This window comes from Dufourea novaeangliae, unplaced genomic scaffold, assembly GCF_001272555.1.
Source record: "Dufourea novaeangliae isolate 0120121106 unplaced genomic scaffold, ASM127255v1 scaffold57, whole genome shotgun sequence".
NCBI lineage: Eukaryota > Metazoa > Arthropoda > Insecta > Hymenoptera > Halictidae > Dufourea > Dufourea novaeangliae.
The window spans coordinates 1,327,167-1,342,237 of record NW_015373937.1 but is presented as its reverse complement, the minus strand read 5'-3'; the positions used below and the strand labels follow the sequence as shown (position 1 = coordinate 1,342,237).

General features: G+C 46.6%; 1 protein-coding gene across 1 annotated transcript in view; it reads right to left on the bottom strand.

Annotated features, from left to right (window-relative positions):
• LOC107185417 (nuclear receptor subfamily 4 group A member 2-like) overlaps positions 1-14,703 on the bottom strand; it is a 39,799-nt gene extending 25,096 nt beyond the window's left edge. Inside the window, exon 1 of the mRNA XM_015573085.1 lies at positions 14,448-14,703. Coding sequence (XP_015428571.1) covers positions 14,448-14,703 — 256 coding nt within the window. The remainder of the gene's footprint in view (positions 1-14,447) is intronic.
• Positions 14,704-15,071: the final 368 nt, after the last annotated feature.

The window sequence follows — 15,071 nt, the reverse complement described above, 5'->3', positions numbered from 1 at the left end:
ACACAGAGAGACCGAGGGAGATGCGATTTCTTGATGTACACGGTACGCACCAGACTCGAGCGGTTGAGTTATAGGGCCCATTAATCAGAAGAATCAATGTGAATTAAGGAACGCACGGTGCCACCTGTCAAACAATTTCGCGAGCCATCTCGTTCCGCGCCGTTCACCGTCGATCCAAGCGAGTTATTAGCCTCATTAATCAGCCGCAACCTAGCATTAACGTTAATGAAGAAAACCAACGTACGAAGGCGTGGAGGAACTTAACGCTGTCTCGTTCGACGAGTTAATATATTCGACGGAGTTTATCGAACAATTTTCAGTCAAACGTTTTTTAATTCGCTCATCGATACAGGCTCTCTGTTACTTCAATTAATATATGTACTCCTTAACATAACACCTATCCTGCGTATTTCTTTCGAGACGAAGACTGAAAAAGAAAATTATGCTACTCGATTAAAAAAAAATATCCATAAATAGGATACAATCAAGATGAACAGAAGTAGAAAGTACAATAAAATAGAGATTTAAATGAGATGTACAAAAAGGGAAAGGAAGAAATGGCACTACAAATATAAATTATGGTACAGACGAAGATGGTACCAGGAAATAAGAAGCGGAAACGCAGACGACGAAGTTCTCCGTTCAAGTAAAACTGCTGTAACTCAACCTGATACGATTAACACATTGCTGGCGGTAGGATTTCTGTGTTTGCATATGTACAACTTCAGGTGTTTTAAACATATTTCGAAACTACTACTTATCTTTTAATTGTCAAACTTTATTTTTTTCCTATTTTTTACTATTCTAGTTCATATTTACGAAAGACGTAATACTACCTCACTCGGCATCAAAATATTATTATATATTTATATATTTCTGACGTAATCCAGCAACGTAATAAGAAGTCAAACAAACATTCAATCGATATTTTACGCCCCGATAAAATCCTTCGAAACAAACTTCCGTTCCGATATCAGTTTCTACAAAACCTGTTTCAGCATCCAAACTTTCCGCGGTGATCATCCAGTATAGACGGGCCCATTAAAGTTCCATTATCATGTTCGGGCGGCCCAACTAGCAAAGCATAAATCGTTGACGGGGACCCTTTATTTTTTCACTTTCCCTCGTAAAATCGGCATCGATCGTGACTACATACGTCTACGAAGGCTAGGATACGAAGGAAATGCGTTATCGGAGAACCGCTTTCGGGGTCGATCCCGTATCGATTTCGATTTCTCCTTGAAATTTCTCTACTGGTGATCCACGGACCGCCGCGGAACGGCACACGTTGGTCACGGTCGTGGAAGTGAGAGAAAGAAAGAGAGAGCGATGGGGGAGGGGCGAAGGAGAGGGGAAAAAAAGGATCGAGACGAAAAAGAACGCGTTGCGATGGTGGACGGCTTGGGTCCGAAGCATGAGGCGGCTCGCTCGATCGCTCGATCGCGGTAGCGTGCACACGTGTGCGTGCGTGCCTGCGCGACAACGCGCTAGATAGGATCTCTCTGGTTGGTATGCGCCAAAGCGGGCAATACGCGACACCCATACCGTGGTCGGAAACAAGCTGCAGGTTCCGTGACCCCGAAACCCGGGGACACGATCTCTCGCCGATCGCCGAGGCGTTCGATCCCACGAGGACCGGGATTAACGCGATAAACATCCGTGCGTAATTAAACGACGATCGAACCGCTTCATTATATGTAGCATGCGGATGGAATCGTAGCGTTATGGTCGATACCACGGGAAATCGAATAAAATTACCATGAATCTGAGCCGAATCGAGGAGCCAGGTGCTTTCTCAACAGGTAACGGATCGAGGGGGAGAGATTCGCGTTCCGTAGGAAGAAAGCTGGCGATAATGAAGGAGGACAGTTTTGATTTTGTGGCGGGAACGCGATACGCGACCGGTTAGAGGAGAAATGGTCATTCGGTGGAGAAGGAATTTATCATGAGAGTAGAATTATTGATCTTTGACGATGCTGGGTTCTGGGTGTGTTTTGGCAGGTGATCAAGTCGACGACCTTAGAGTTTGAATCAATAGACTTAAGATCGTTGTAATAGTTAATAATGGTTCTAGTTCGTAGACTGTGTATTTTATTTCATGGTGAAAAAATTGCAGCGACGTTTGTGTATAGATCCACGAAGATCATCGGCCGAGTCGCGTCTAATTAACTGGAGACAAACGCCTAATGACCGAAGCCGTAAGTTTAGATCGTTTCAGCCTCGGTTCGACAGCTCGCGCCTCGCTCGATAACGCCGCCGCGGGCGGATGCATCCGCAAACGCGTAATTGGATGTAAATACGAGGGCTCGATTCGATCGAAATGGCGCACATAAATCATCGCTGAAAACGAGCGGCGATAATCTGTGTAACGGGATTACTGACAAAGAATCACGGTCCGAGATATCTATGAACGCTCTTTAACGGCAAATCGATCGGACAACTGATGAGCACCGATAACTCGGACACATTACGACTGACTGATTAATATCAATATTACTATAAATGTCACTAGTACCGACTGCGTAATGAGAAACGGAGATTAATTGCCCAGACTTGTTACTTTACCGGAGAACCCTGTAAATCGTCAGAAATAAACGTCGTCCCACGAATGTTCTTCTGCAAATTTCTATTTTCACAAGGCTACTTTGTAACACAAAACCCTGTAATAATGCCTTCTGCACGAAGTGTTCTCGAGAATAATGTAGAAAATCCAGGAACTGCAAAGAATCTGAGAGGATCCAGAAATCGCGAATGCAGCCGACAGTAAGCCGAAGATCCAGGAATCGTCTCCCTTGGAGATCTCCGTAGCGGGTCGACACCGGTAAGAGGATTCGTTCGTACACGAATAGCGTATCGTGCAACAAGCAAACGAACGAAGTGATTTAGCCGCTTAGATCGAGGTCCGCATACCGAACGACTGTGACCGACTGAGACCCCGTTGGGCCTCGAGGCCTCAAGGCCGTCGAGCTCGTAAAGCGAATTCGTGCCTCTCCCTCGCTCGACCAAGCGGATTTTCATCGCGCGGGACGAAGACGCGAGGAGTCCGCTTGCAACCTGTCGCGAGCGACACGACCGCCGTTGCTTCGGTACCCCAACGAGTATTCATCGTTAACATTAATGTTTGCAAATCGTCGCGTTATGTCGGCGGAAGCCAAGAATACTTTGTCTCGCCGTAATTCCAACGAGACAATTTCTCTAGAGTATACAAGATGAAAACAAAAAAGGATTCATAACTCATTGGGTAGATAGTACTCCCCAAATGATGAGAAAAAGTCCTAATAAACGGGGGTCGAGAGAATAATCTTTTTTAAAGTTGTAAACAATTTTCTAAACGACTTTCTCACTTCGGGAGTTATCGTATCGTCTAGAAACAATGAATACAAGATACAATGATCAGGAGAATAGAGGATGATCCCCTGATACACCAAATGTTAACAGAATAAATACGGAAAATAAATTATTTAAAGATTGACGGTGTTCACTTCGTTGTCCAATTCTCAAGACTTTTCCGCGCCAGGAGCTCTCGGCGTACGCTAATTTAACAATGTCGAACATGTTCAACTCGCGGAAAGCTAGATTCACGAGAAAGATACGCTTCTCGGCGTCTGTTCCGCGACGGGCGAAACCGTAGAAAAGCAGAAAATGCGCGGGGGCACGGTAAATTGGGACACGTAGCACGATTCCACGAAATTTATCTGATCAAAGTCGCTCGGGCAAATCAAACAGGCAAGACACACACGCGCTCGACGTCGGATCACGAGCGGGAAAAGCAGAACGACAACATATCTGATAACGCCGCATCGACACCGCCGAGTTTACGCGCCGATTTCCATTGTGAAACAATCGAACGCCGCCCTTTTCACTCCGGACATGTGTTTATCGCGACATTCTTGGCCGCTATTAGATCTTGAACCCACCCCTCTGGTACTTTCTGTACGCCTAGGTTCATGAATATCAAAAATTATTTATAAGAGTCTTAGGAACATCACCAGACAAATAACAATTCTCTATCATATTATGATAATATTTTTATAAACAAATAAAAATATTATCATTCAATTAGTCATGATGTAACATTTGGGGCAAGATGTGGACATTTTCATACGATATAATACCGAACTAATTTTTGGGATTAATGATTGTTGGTGCAAACATTTCTCTTAATCGTCCAAGCCTTTCCACAAAATCTATCGAATGGAAAGAGTAAATATAGACTGCAAAACCATGTCTCCTTGACGTGCAACTGTACCATGCATCGTCGCAATGGAGTGTTCGAGTTTAGCAGAAAAAGATTCCGTTCAGTTGCTAGGCGTAAAATAGATTCTGAGTTCCCTAACAACATTTATAAATCAGCCTGTACACTGAAGAACGAGGACACCTTTAATGGAGACATCGTCTCTCACCTAGTTTCACCCCTTCGCCTTAAAGACTCTAAATCTACATCCTTCTGTAGTCCTCGCAACTTTCTCGAAGTGTGTTTAATTTAAAAAGAGTTCGAATTAATGTGTTAAATTATTTACGAAGATTCTGAGAGTATGGAAATACAGACGATGACGGAAGAAATCATCCCTCCGGCTTCCACCTGTTAAAATTCGACGCTCGATAACGCATCGGTCTATCCTCTTTAACCGGCGGCCTTGCTCGCCCCCGTTAAACAGACTCAGGTGCGCACACACACACACAGACACGTACGACTACACGACGATCACCGTCTGTGTGGGCCGTCAACACACGTTCAGCCAGGCAACCCCCCGTCCACCCTTGCACAGCTGCTTTCCACCCCTTCGACCCGACCTCCCTCCAACACGATCGCCGCCCAACTCCCCCTGAACTCGTGACGTCATACTGCGACGTCGTCGATGACGTCATTGTTGTACCGCAGTTCCGTTCATCGATCGTTACCCTCCCCGCGCCCGTTCAGGGGCGGAAAACCTGATGGCCCCGTTGCCCACGCGTCCTCAACTCGTTTTTCCGCGACTTCAAAAGCGTTCCTGGATTTCGTTCAAGCATATTCGACACGGTCGCATCATCAAAGGACGTATCTTCGACAACGTCTGTGGATATTTCGAGTTCGTTTCCGGTTGTCCTTGTAACGCGAAGGATATCGGATGTTGATTCGATTGATGGACGTTCGAGACATAACAGAGACGATCGAGAGAACCTTCGAAATTTCGCGAGAAGTAGAAATATCGTTTACCTACAATTTTAGAACCGATTGGATTACGATGACAGCCGAAGGTTGCACGAAGCTTCGATAGTTTTTCCGTTTAATCTTCCGGCGATTCAATTCGGGATTCAGTGATGCAATATTTGGGTAGTTTCTCAGGGCTTCGTCGATCCTTTTAGAGGATCGTTGTATTATGTAATCGAGAAAACAAGTATTTCGGGAGGTTGCGATGTACATACCTATCCATTCAGGAGGAACTTATGCTTCTATTCTCGCGAGGATTATTACTGTTATCATTCCGGCGAAACTTTCGACTCGAAATTATCCCCTCCGATCGGTATCGGAGACCACCGCTACCGTTGTCCTTGACTCGTTCCACAGAACTGGCTCGCCAACCACCCCCCCTTCCGTTACCCTTCGTAACATCATACTTTTCGTTTCCATTGCTCCTCACGTGTTTGAATAAGATTGGAGCCACGATTATTATGCATCGCTGGGAACGCTAATGAGCCGACTTTCAACCATTACCGACCGCGCGACGTAGCCCGGGATCGAAGAGAAAACGATAAATCTCCGTTCGCGGAGACAAGATAGAATAGTGTAGAAATTTATTAGTGGTATCGACAGTGGTAAATCGACAACATTTCAAATAACTGTCCCCGAGAGCATTCCCCGGCGAGGTCACGGCAAGAGGACGACAGCTTTTTTTATAAATGAAAATTAAATGACGCGTCGCGTATATGCACCGCGGGACGTAGACGGATTAACTTATTCCTTTCTACCATAGTCGAATATCATCTGTCATCGGCGCGGGGATCCATTCAAATTACAATCGCGATAGTAAACTCGGTAAATAGGTCGCGTGGAAAACACCGAATCGAAGATCCAGACTGGGACGAGTGTAAGGGGAGTGTCCCTGTCCCTGGTCAGACAAATGCTTCAGCCGAATAGACACCATCCAATTTATTTCTATAACAACTACCCTTCTATTTAGGCTTACCCCAAGAGAATATTAACTTTAATTTTAACATTCATTCTTTAACAGGTTTGAATATTCTCACGGATTCAGAACACCAGGAAGCTTCTACAGCTTTTTTGCATCTGAAAGAGAATCATTCGGAAAAGTTTCTACACAAACATACACACACACACACACGATCCATCGTGGACAACCAGTCCCGATGCAGCTGCGACCTCACCTCCTCCTCCTCCGATAGCTCCTGCATTTCTACTTGATGACATCACACGGAATCACTTCGAGGAGGTTAAAAGTTCCGTTATATTTCTGACGAGAAAGTGCGGAAGAAATGACACATTTACCTTCGATCGATTAACGCTTTGTGGCAGTTCACGGAAAATTAATCTAGATCTTTCCATCTCGCTCCCTAAATCAATTATCTATTAACAAAATATCAGTACCAATTAGGTGCCACCTAAATCTCGAGAATGATGGATGCTTCCAACTGTCCACTTCTCAAAAAGAAATCAAGTGAAGTATATTACCAGACCTCTTAAATATCGGTAACAGGAATTCCGTGAGGTTTGAACGACACTGCCTGAATAAAGATTAACTGACCAACCCCTTAAAATTTCATCAGCTGGTCCTTCCTACACGTTATCACCTAAAGAAATCTTTTTCCGCCAGGTCGGTCATTCACCAAAGACTGGGCACCGGTATTTACGTTTCGCGACCAGCCGCAAAAAGCTCAAGCATCAAAGCACGCGCGCGATGCGTCGTCACAAGTCAGCTTTGGCACCGGTTACAACGATTCCCTCTGCACCCTTCATGTCCCTTGCCTTCGTGGCAACGTCACGCGGAACCCGGTCTCTCGCGACGCGCTAATCCCGAGCTTCGCCGTTAAATTTAACCACTGCCACGCTGACTATTACGCGAGCACCGAGCAGGGTAATCTCGCGTGGCTACTAATGCCGTCAAATACGTCCATCCTCTTCTCTATCTCACTTCGTTTTCGACGTTGTTTCCGGGAAACTATTGCGCGACCATGCGCCCGTCACCACCAACGCGAAAAATTACGATGGTCACCACGTGACGCGCGGCAAGGTCGCGCGAAATGCGCCGCTTCTTCTTGAATGGGGGATATTCTGACGTTTTTCAGTAGAAATGGAAGCTCTTCGTTCAGGTGTTTCGATGAAAATGGAACTTCTTCTTTTAATTCACTGGTACCATATTTAAATCGATCGTTCGTTAATCGTTTGACAGGGAATACATGGGTGATTTCATGGAGCAAAGGATGGACATAATAGAATCTTCTTGTTGAATTACGTTAATGCACACTGAGATCAATCATATGTTGACAATATAGTGACAAAAAACTTGTTTACCTCGTTACTAGTTCCTGTCTAACGATCTTGGGGGGGTAGTTTCGCAAGAAAGCGTTCCTCCGATAAAACTTTTCAACGAACGCCCCGAAGAATCGATAAGTTATGTTCGAGAGTCTCGACGTGTGTCCTCCGGTAACTTTTACCGGCGCGCCTACGTCGATTAACAACACTGGCCGCGAGGTCATAAAGAACCTGGAGAGAAGTAGTCGACTCCCAGGTTTATAGAATCAATAAGAAAAACGGGTGGTTCGCGATACACCGAGTAATCGATAGAAACTCTCTATCTCGGTTACCTCATTTCAACCAGACAGGTTATCCCAGTTATCACCAAGTCGGGGGCGCGGGTTGTCCTTCGAGGCACGTGAGAAGGGACGCGCCGGTTCCAAAAACATTTCACGAAACACTCGAAACTTCGTGGCCGTCAGAGTTCGTGCCGAATGGTTTCACCGCGTCATTGTTGCCTCGTCGGATCGACGGGTCGCAAACTTGGATCGCGATTGGATGAAAAAAAGGGCCCACGTGGCCCACTGCAACGAGGATCGTGACACGAGAAACACACACACACACACACGCGGTGATTAGAGATTCCGAAAACGGGACCAGTCGACGATATTAAATAGAGAAACACGCGTTAGGAACAACGAAGCACGAACGTCGAAGGAGGTGGCGAAGACGGCGACGAGGACGGCAATGCATAAAGCCCGAAATAGCGTCGTCCTTGGCGGTACGTGTGACGTCGTCATGCCGTCGGTCGGTCGGTCGATGACGGACGGGGGCGGCGCGGTGACGTCAGAGTTAATGCCGGACCCTGGCAGCGTCGCGACGCCGTGGAGTTTGCGCGCGAACAATCCGTTCGTGCGTCAGGTTTGAATGAACTTAGCCACCACCGCGAGGTAATAGTCTCGCGCGCGCCATCCGGCGTCGTTATGTATTCTTTCACGGAGAGGGGAGGGAGACGACGTGGGCTCTAAAATCGATTAAATAAACACTCGACTATGCAAATTGCAACGACGGATTGCGTCTCTGTGACGCAGTCAGTTCCTGGGTATAGTCCCGTGGTGAATTTCGAGCGGCGTTCTTACGTAGGCGAATCACCGAACCGGCTGGTTAACGACGTGTGGAAAACGGCGGTATATACCGGAAAACAAAATTGGTCACGATGTTTTTGGTCGTGGGGAATGGTCGTTCTCTTGGAAAAGTCTCTTGAAAGAATAGTTACCGGTCCATAGATGGTTCATCATCGATAAGGCTTTATGGAAATAACTGCAAATGAGAATGGAAGTCGTCTAAACATCTTGGCTGAAGGATAGGATCGCTCGGAGAATTGTTGGAGACCAGACACTTCAAATAATTGGACAACCGACGCTACGACAATATTTCATGTACATAAATAAAGAGGATATGAATCATCTGCGTCAACTATCCGCTAGCCAAAAATGTTCGAATTATTTTCCAATCTTCATTCAAGCCACAGCCCCTGACAAATCGTCAGATTTTTGAATTTATATAATTACAACTCGACCGGCATAAAATATTTACCAATCCAATTACTACAATTTGATCCGGTGTAGTCATCGTACCTTGAATTAATTAATCCACCGAGTGAACGTATCACGTAAACAGGAACTCTTCTGCATCCCTTAAAGCGCAGAGAAATTCAAAGCGTTTGGATGGCAGCGCAGAGGCTCGCGAGCCACAGGGGGCTGGCTCGAGAGGAGAAATTATAGGCATCGTTGCACCGTGTCAAAACTCGCGCGCGGAATACGTTTCCGCGGTGAAATCTATTTCAGGTGAAACAAGGCCATGCGTCAGCTGGTCGGTCGCGTTACACATTTTTACTCGGTACGCCCGAATTACCATAAACCCCACTCGGGGCACGCGGACGTCGAAGCGACGACGTTGCATGCACCTCGCCACTTTTTCTTCCTTTCTTTCTGCCCCCTTTCCCCCAGTGTGTGTCTCTTTCTTTTGCGTACAAATCGAACGAGGGGGGCCCGAACCGCGATCCCTATCGATCGCCGTCGTTAATCGACCATTGCTGAAACACAACGAATTAAGTCCTCCCGGTATTTATAGCGCCACCGTCTGACTACTGACCCTTTCACCGCTGGCACGCGCGTTCATATGCATCAACGTCACTTATCGATTCCAGAGTCATTATGCGCGAGTCACAATCTCATTACGCGGCTCGAGTAATCTCGAACCTCGTCCCCAGCGTTCTCTATCCTTCCCTGTCTGATCCGCTGGAAATCTGTGGAATGTTACTCTTGCAGCTACCACAGACCGATTAGCGGTAGAGTATTCCCTTCTTATAGTCGTATCAATCGGGAATCAGAACGCGATTATAGAGAGGGGTGGACATATAAAAATAAGTAAGTAAGTCTTTTCAGGCAGTGGAAGTGAACAATGTAGGATAAAATTAATTTGAATGAACCTTCACGAAAAGAGGAGCATGTTTCCAAGTACTTTCGTCTCGAGACGCTTGATTTGAAACGATTTCAAGGAGGCGAACAATTTCGTCGTTACGCAACAACCAAATTACCCATCGCTCGACGAGTACGTGTCAATGACGATCGGTTTCGAATTAATTATCATCGGAATTCGCGTTATCGTCGGGCCACGTGTCCGACGGACGTTCCGCGTTGCGTTCGCTTCGAAAGTTTCGCCGGTCGAATTACGGGCCGATACATAATTGAAAAAGCGGTATAGCATTTATGCAATATGAATCGATGGCCCGCCCACCGTCGCCGCGTCTTTCCAACCTCCTCCCCCAGGTGGGAGCCGTGGCGGTCTCTCCTTGTTTCCTGATCGCGTGTCTCCCGCCGGAAACAAGGGGCCATTCCTGCCCACGCGAGACCGCAGAGCTTCATGAAAAACGCAACGCCACAATCGAGCCACGTTTCGAGCAACAACCTGTCATCGCCTGCCTTCCCGAATCGACGCCTCGATGTCGATGCCCTGACGGTTGGCTACTCGCGATCGCAATTACCTGCTCGCGAGTAGAAAACGATTTTTCGTGGGGGATATCGGTGGAAAGATGATTCGAGGAGTTCGTTTAGGATTCAGATGACAAGGATGGATTTCTAGTGAAGGAAAGGGATGAAAAGATCGATGATATAGGCGGACGAGTACATATTTAATGCAATGTGAATCATTGTTGGGGAGAATGTGAAGAATCATATATAGACAAGTCAAGAGTCTTTTACCTGTAGATTCACCTGGTAGAGTGCCTTAAACATCTCAGATAGTGTTCAGTAAAAATGCACTAAACCCATTAACAGTTTATCCCGAATGAGACTCAGACACAACGCAGTTATCATACACGACGTAATTATTAAAAAAAGTACGTGTAAAACATGTTATTTGCATTTTTTATCACGAATAGAAGTAATTTAGTTTCATTGCAGTAAAAAATATAGAGAGAGTGATATATATCGGAGGAATTGGCTCAAGAGGGTGAAACAACCCCCTTTCGGATTTTACATTCCACCGGCGACGAACGGCAGTCAAAGCCGTGCATGAATCGTCGATCGTTCATCGTTCTAGCACGTCTAAAACGTGAAAAGTGTAACGGCACGTGATGCCCAGCGTCGTCGACGTCTCTTTGGTCGCCTTTGTGTCCCAGCCAAGCAGCCGCGGATCGCCCGCCTCGCACGTATATTTAGTCTGGCCAGTAAAACAATGCAATTGGCCTCTAGGAAGCGCTACCCGTCCCACGAGCGTTCGCCGTCAAAATACTATCCAATTTTATGATTCTACGAACGATTTCGGTTATTTTCCTCGTTCACATAGTGGCGTACGGTTGACCAACTGGGTGCATAACTTTACACTCTAGATACTCGCGCGGGCCGTTACGTAACAGCGTCGATTTTTGTCTAAGAAAAGAAATATCGCCTACAGAGAGCGAATAAGGTCAACTCGAGGTATATTTATGAATTCGGCATTTTTTAAAAGCTCGAAATTTTCTGCAGATACAAGAATGAAAATAGAACGACGAAAAGTATGAATGAAACAATGCTATTGTAATGTATATTTTAATTTTCGAACCTCATTGTTCTCGCTGCAGTACCGAGTAACGTCAATCTACAAAAATATGCCTCTATTTCTACTATCTGGAAATTGTAGAACCCCATATACAGTCTCATTACCATGTTAATCGTACGACACCACGTTCCGTCATACCGATCCCATAATTATTCCGAATAAATTCTTCATTATTTCGCGCAATAACCAGAGAAGATTTTATCGTCGATTGCGTATGTGTCTCGGTCATAGAGAGGCCTGGCTGGCCGCGCGCGTTGCGCCGTGAGCGTTTAAAAAGAATTAAGTAGTTACAGACGTGCCAGCTCAGACGGCCGCGCCGGCTCGACGAACGTCCCGCTAATGTCTGAGTCTGATTGCGCCTAACTACTTGCGCGTCGAAACGCCAACCGCGCGATTACACCGAGGGGCCTATTCACGTCCATCTACTCTCGCGAACGAGACGTGTCCGCCGTTAACACGTGAACGGTTAGGAAATTGAAATATAGAACAGTGCCTCGGGCTCGAAATGTTTTTCGGAATGAAATCACGAAACTGACGACTGAACGTTTTCAGTGTCCCCAGTAAGTAAGTTATAGTGGAAACTTGAACTTTAGCTGCAAACGTTTTACCCCGCGTAATTTTCAAGCCCTCTATTAACCCTTTAACGCCCCGTGTTGCACCGATGCAACACTCATTTTTAAAGTCCATCAAATTATGTCCCCGGTTAATATCTAACTTTTTCAGCGAGGATCCATAGTTTCACTGATGTAAAGTAGATCACGTTTTCAGTCGAGCACTTCAAGTATGCCCTCAAAAAATAAGTGAAACAAAATAGGTCTGTTTAATATCGATATTTTCGATTTCAAAATAACAAGATATACCATATATATTATTCTCATAATTTGCAAATAACGATTTAAGAGTCCGGCCGTTAAAGGGTTAACAGATCCTCCAGGGAAGGGAGTAAACGTTCTCGATAGAACTCTGTCTCTGTAATCGCGATTCGCGAGGCTTCCCTACACCCCGTGTTCTCGAGTACGTTTCCCCACTGTTTTTCCAATCGCCGAAACCAGGCGTATATCGCCGATCACGTGCCCACGTAACGATCAGACTGACAGGTCTGATAGGCTATCGTTCGAGAAACGGCCGGTTAACTGGCCTGTACCGCAGGCACAAACTGATCGATTCAACGCCGCGGAAGTCATAAGCGGCTGTGATTTACCATTGTCACGGCCGTTACTCTCCCGCGAACCTGACAATCGCGGTTTTCGCAATTCGCGCGGAGAGCCCTCGGGGCCACGGTTGCACGAGACACACGGTGACCGCACCTGCGCTCTCTTCCACACGGTGGTTATATTTGTTCGTTCTCGTGCTCTCTTCTTTCCTGCGCTTGGGCAGGTCTCGTGCGGGCCAACTATGCACACGGAAAAGAAACGGTCCGCCTGCCTGCCTGCCTGCCTGCCTGACTGGCTTGCGCTCGGCCGACTGCCAGACTATATTTACTTTAACGTGCCGATTACACCTGTAAAACGGCCCTCCCCCCTGTCGGTATGCTATGCCCGATCGAACACCCCTGAGACGTCTAGATCGGATCATGGTGTCTATGGTCGCGACAACGGAAAGCTGAGGAAGTCTTCGAAACGTGCAAGTTTTGAGAATTTTTGTGAATTTCTAGATTCTCAAACAGTGTTTCCCAATTTGGAGCGTACGTCTTGACTAGCGAAACATTGACATTCGTCACCTCGTCGAGAACAGTTCTACATGTGTGCTTTTTTTTATTCGAAGTAGCTATTAATGTTAAACTTTTTTCAGAGCTTCGTTTAATATTATGGTAGGCATCGAGATCTTTACAAAGATTAGGAAACACTGACCTAAAAGCGAGTTTAAGCATCTTGAAGTTGCTTAGAAGTATCGAGGTCCTGGGCCTAAACCGCGTAACCGAGCACGAATATGGAATCTGTCGCTAGGTGCAAAGAAACAGACGCGGATGAATAATTTAGGTGACCGATCAACACACCCGTGACGACTGATTCAACTCTTCAATAAAGAAAATATCTCTTTTTTTTTTAAACGAAGGCTATTTAACGACCGAGACGATAATGATGATGGTGGTGATTGCAAAATGAAGTCAATAAATGTGTTAAACGGGGAACGCGGTTGCAGATGTATTAACGCTGTTTTTATAAGAATCGGTTTACTATTCTCACCAAAGCGGATCCACAGCCAATCGCGGAGTTGCAACCTTTAGATCCTTTACGCAGCTCGAATCGATTGGCTGAGGAGAAACGAACGAGAGGAGAAGGAGGGGGAGAAATCGTCCCTTGGCTCTATCGTTCGCACCTCGTCTCCTTTTCGCTCGTTCTTGCCTCCTTAATGCCATACCCATTAACCTTTTTCGTTTTCCAGCGAGAACGCACGCGACTTCGCTCGACACGCTATTGTCTTTGCGTCTCTCGGCCCGTCTTCGGGCTGTTAAAGGTCTCCGTGATCACCGGCAACGGTGATCAACGACAGACAAATTAAGACAAAATCGATGGGACCAAGCAGAATCGTACATTGATCGATAATAAGTTCGAGAGGAGACACTAGTTAATCTAGCTTCTCGTATCTACATCTTTACAATTACATAAAAACGAGCATAAAATTTAACCAGCGTTAAAATGAAGATGATCAGTCCGTGACAACACGAAAACTACAGTGTCGATCGATCCATCTTCATCATCATTACCCACTGTCAATCCGACCGTCACCACCACCATCACCACCACCACCACACCTTCTAACCACAACCTGCCAGCCATCGAGCGAGCATGTACAATCCTTCGTGCACCGATGGGGTAAATTATTACAGGACGGTCCCAAAGTCTTTTTTCTCTTTTCTGCGTTTTCTGCTTTTGTTTAAATCTTAACTTACACTTGTTCCAATGATCGTGGCGTTGCGCCGCGTGATGCTCGAGGTTCCGATGATGGTCATGATTGTTGTTGGTGTCCGCCGCGATGGTGACCTGGTGGTACGGTGTAGCGGGCAGATGGATCGTCGTCGAACGATCTCGTTGATCGTGATCGCGTTCGTGATCGACGAGTAGATGCCTGCCGGTGGTAGCACGCTGATGGGTGGTCGCAGCATCGGCCGCGGCCGCTTCCGTGGCTGTGTCCTCCACGGTACGCATCGCACGTACGATCAGCACTCTCGCGCCTCGTTTTTGCTCGTCTCATTCACCAGGCCAACGAGTCGACCACACGGCGGTCGGCTACTCTCCTGCCGCGGACCACTTTAAATGTCCCCGCGCAAACGACGATCGATGGCCGCGACGATCGCGACCATCCTAACAGAACTGATCCTCGACACTTTTTTCTCGTTTCCTTCCTTCGTCCCCTTCGCCCCCGTGCCCCTCTACGCAGACGCGCACACGTGCGCGCAACCAGAGACAAGCTAAACGGACTAGCGAGTTCGAGATGTTAACACGTGACTCCTGATCTACGTACCTCGCCACGAACTCTGGATAGGATCATTGGAAATCGATGAAGTTCACGACGA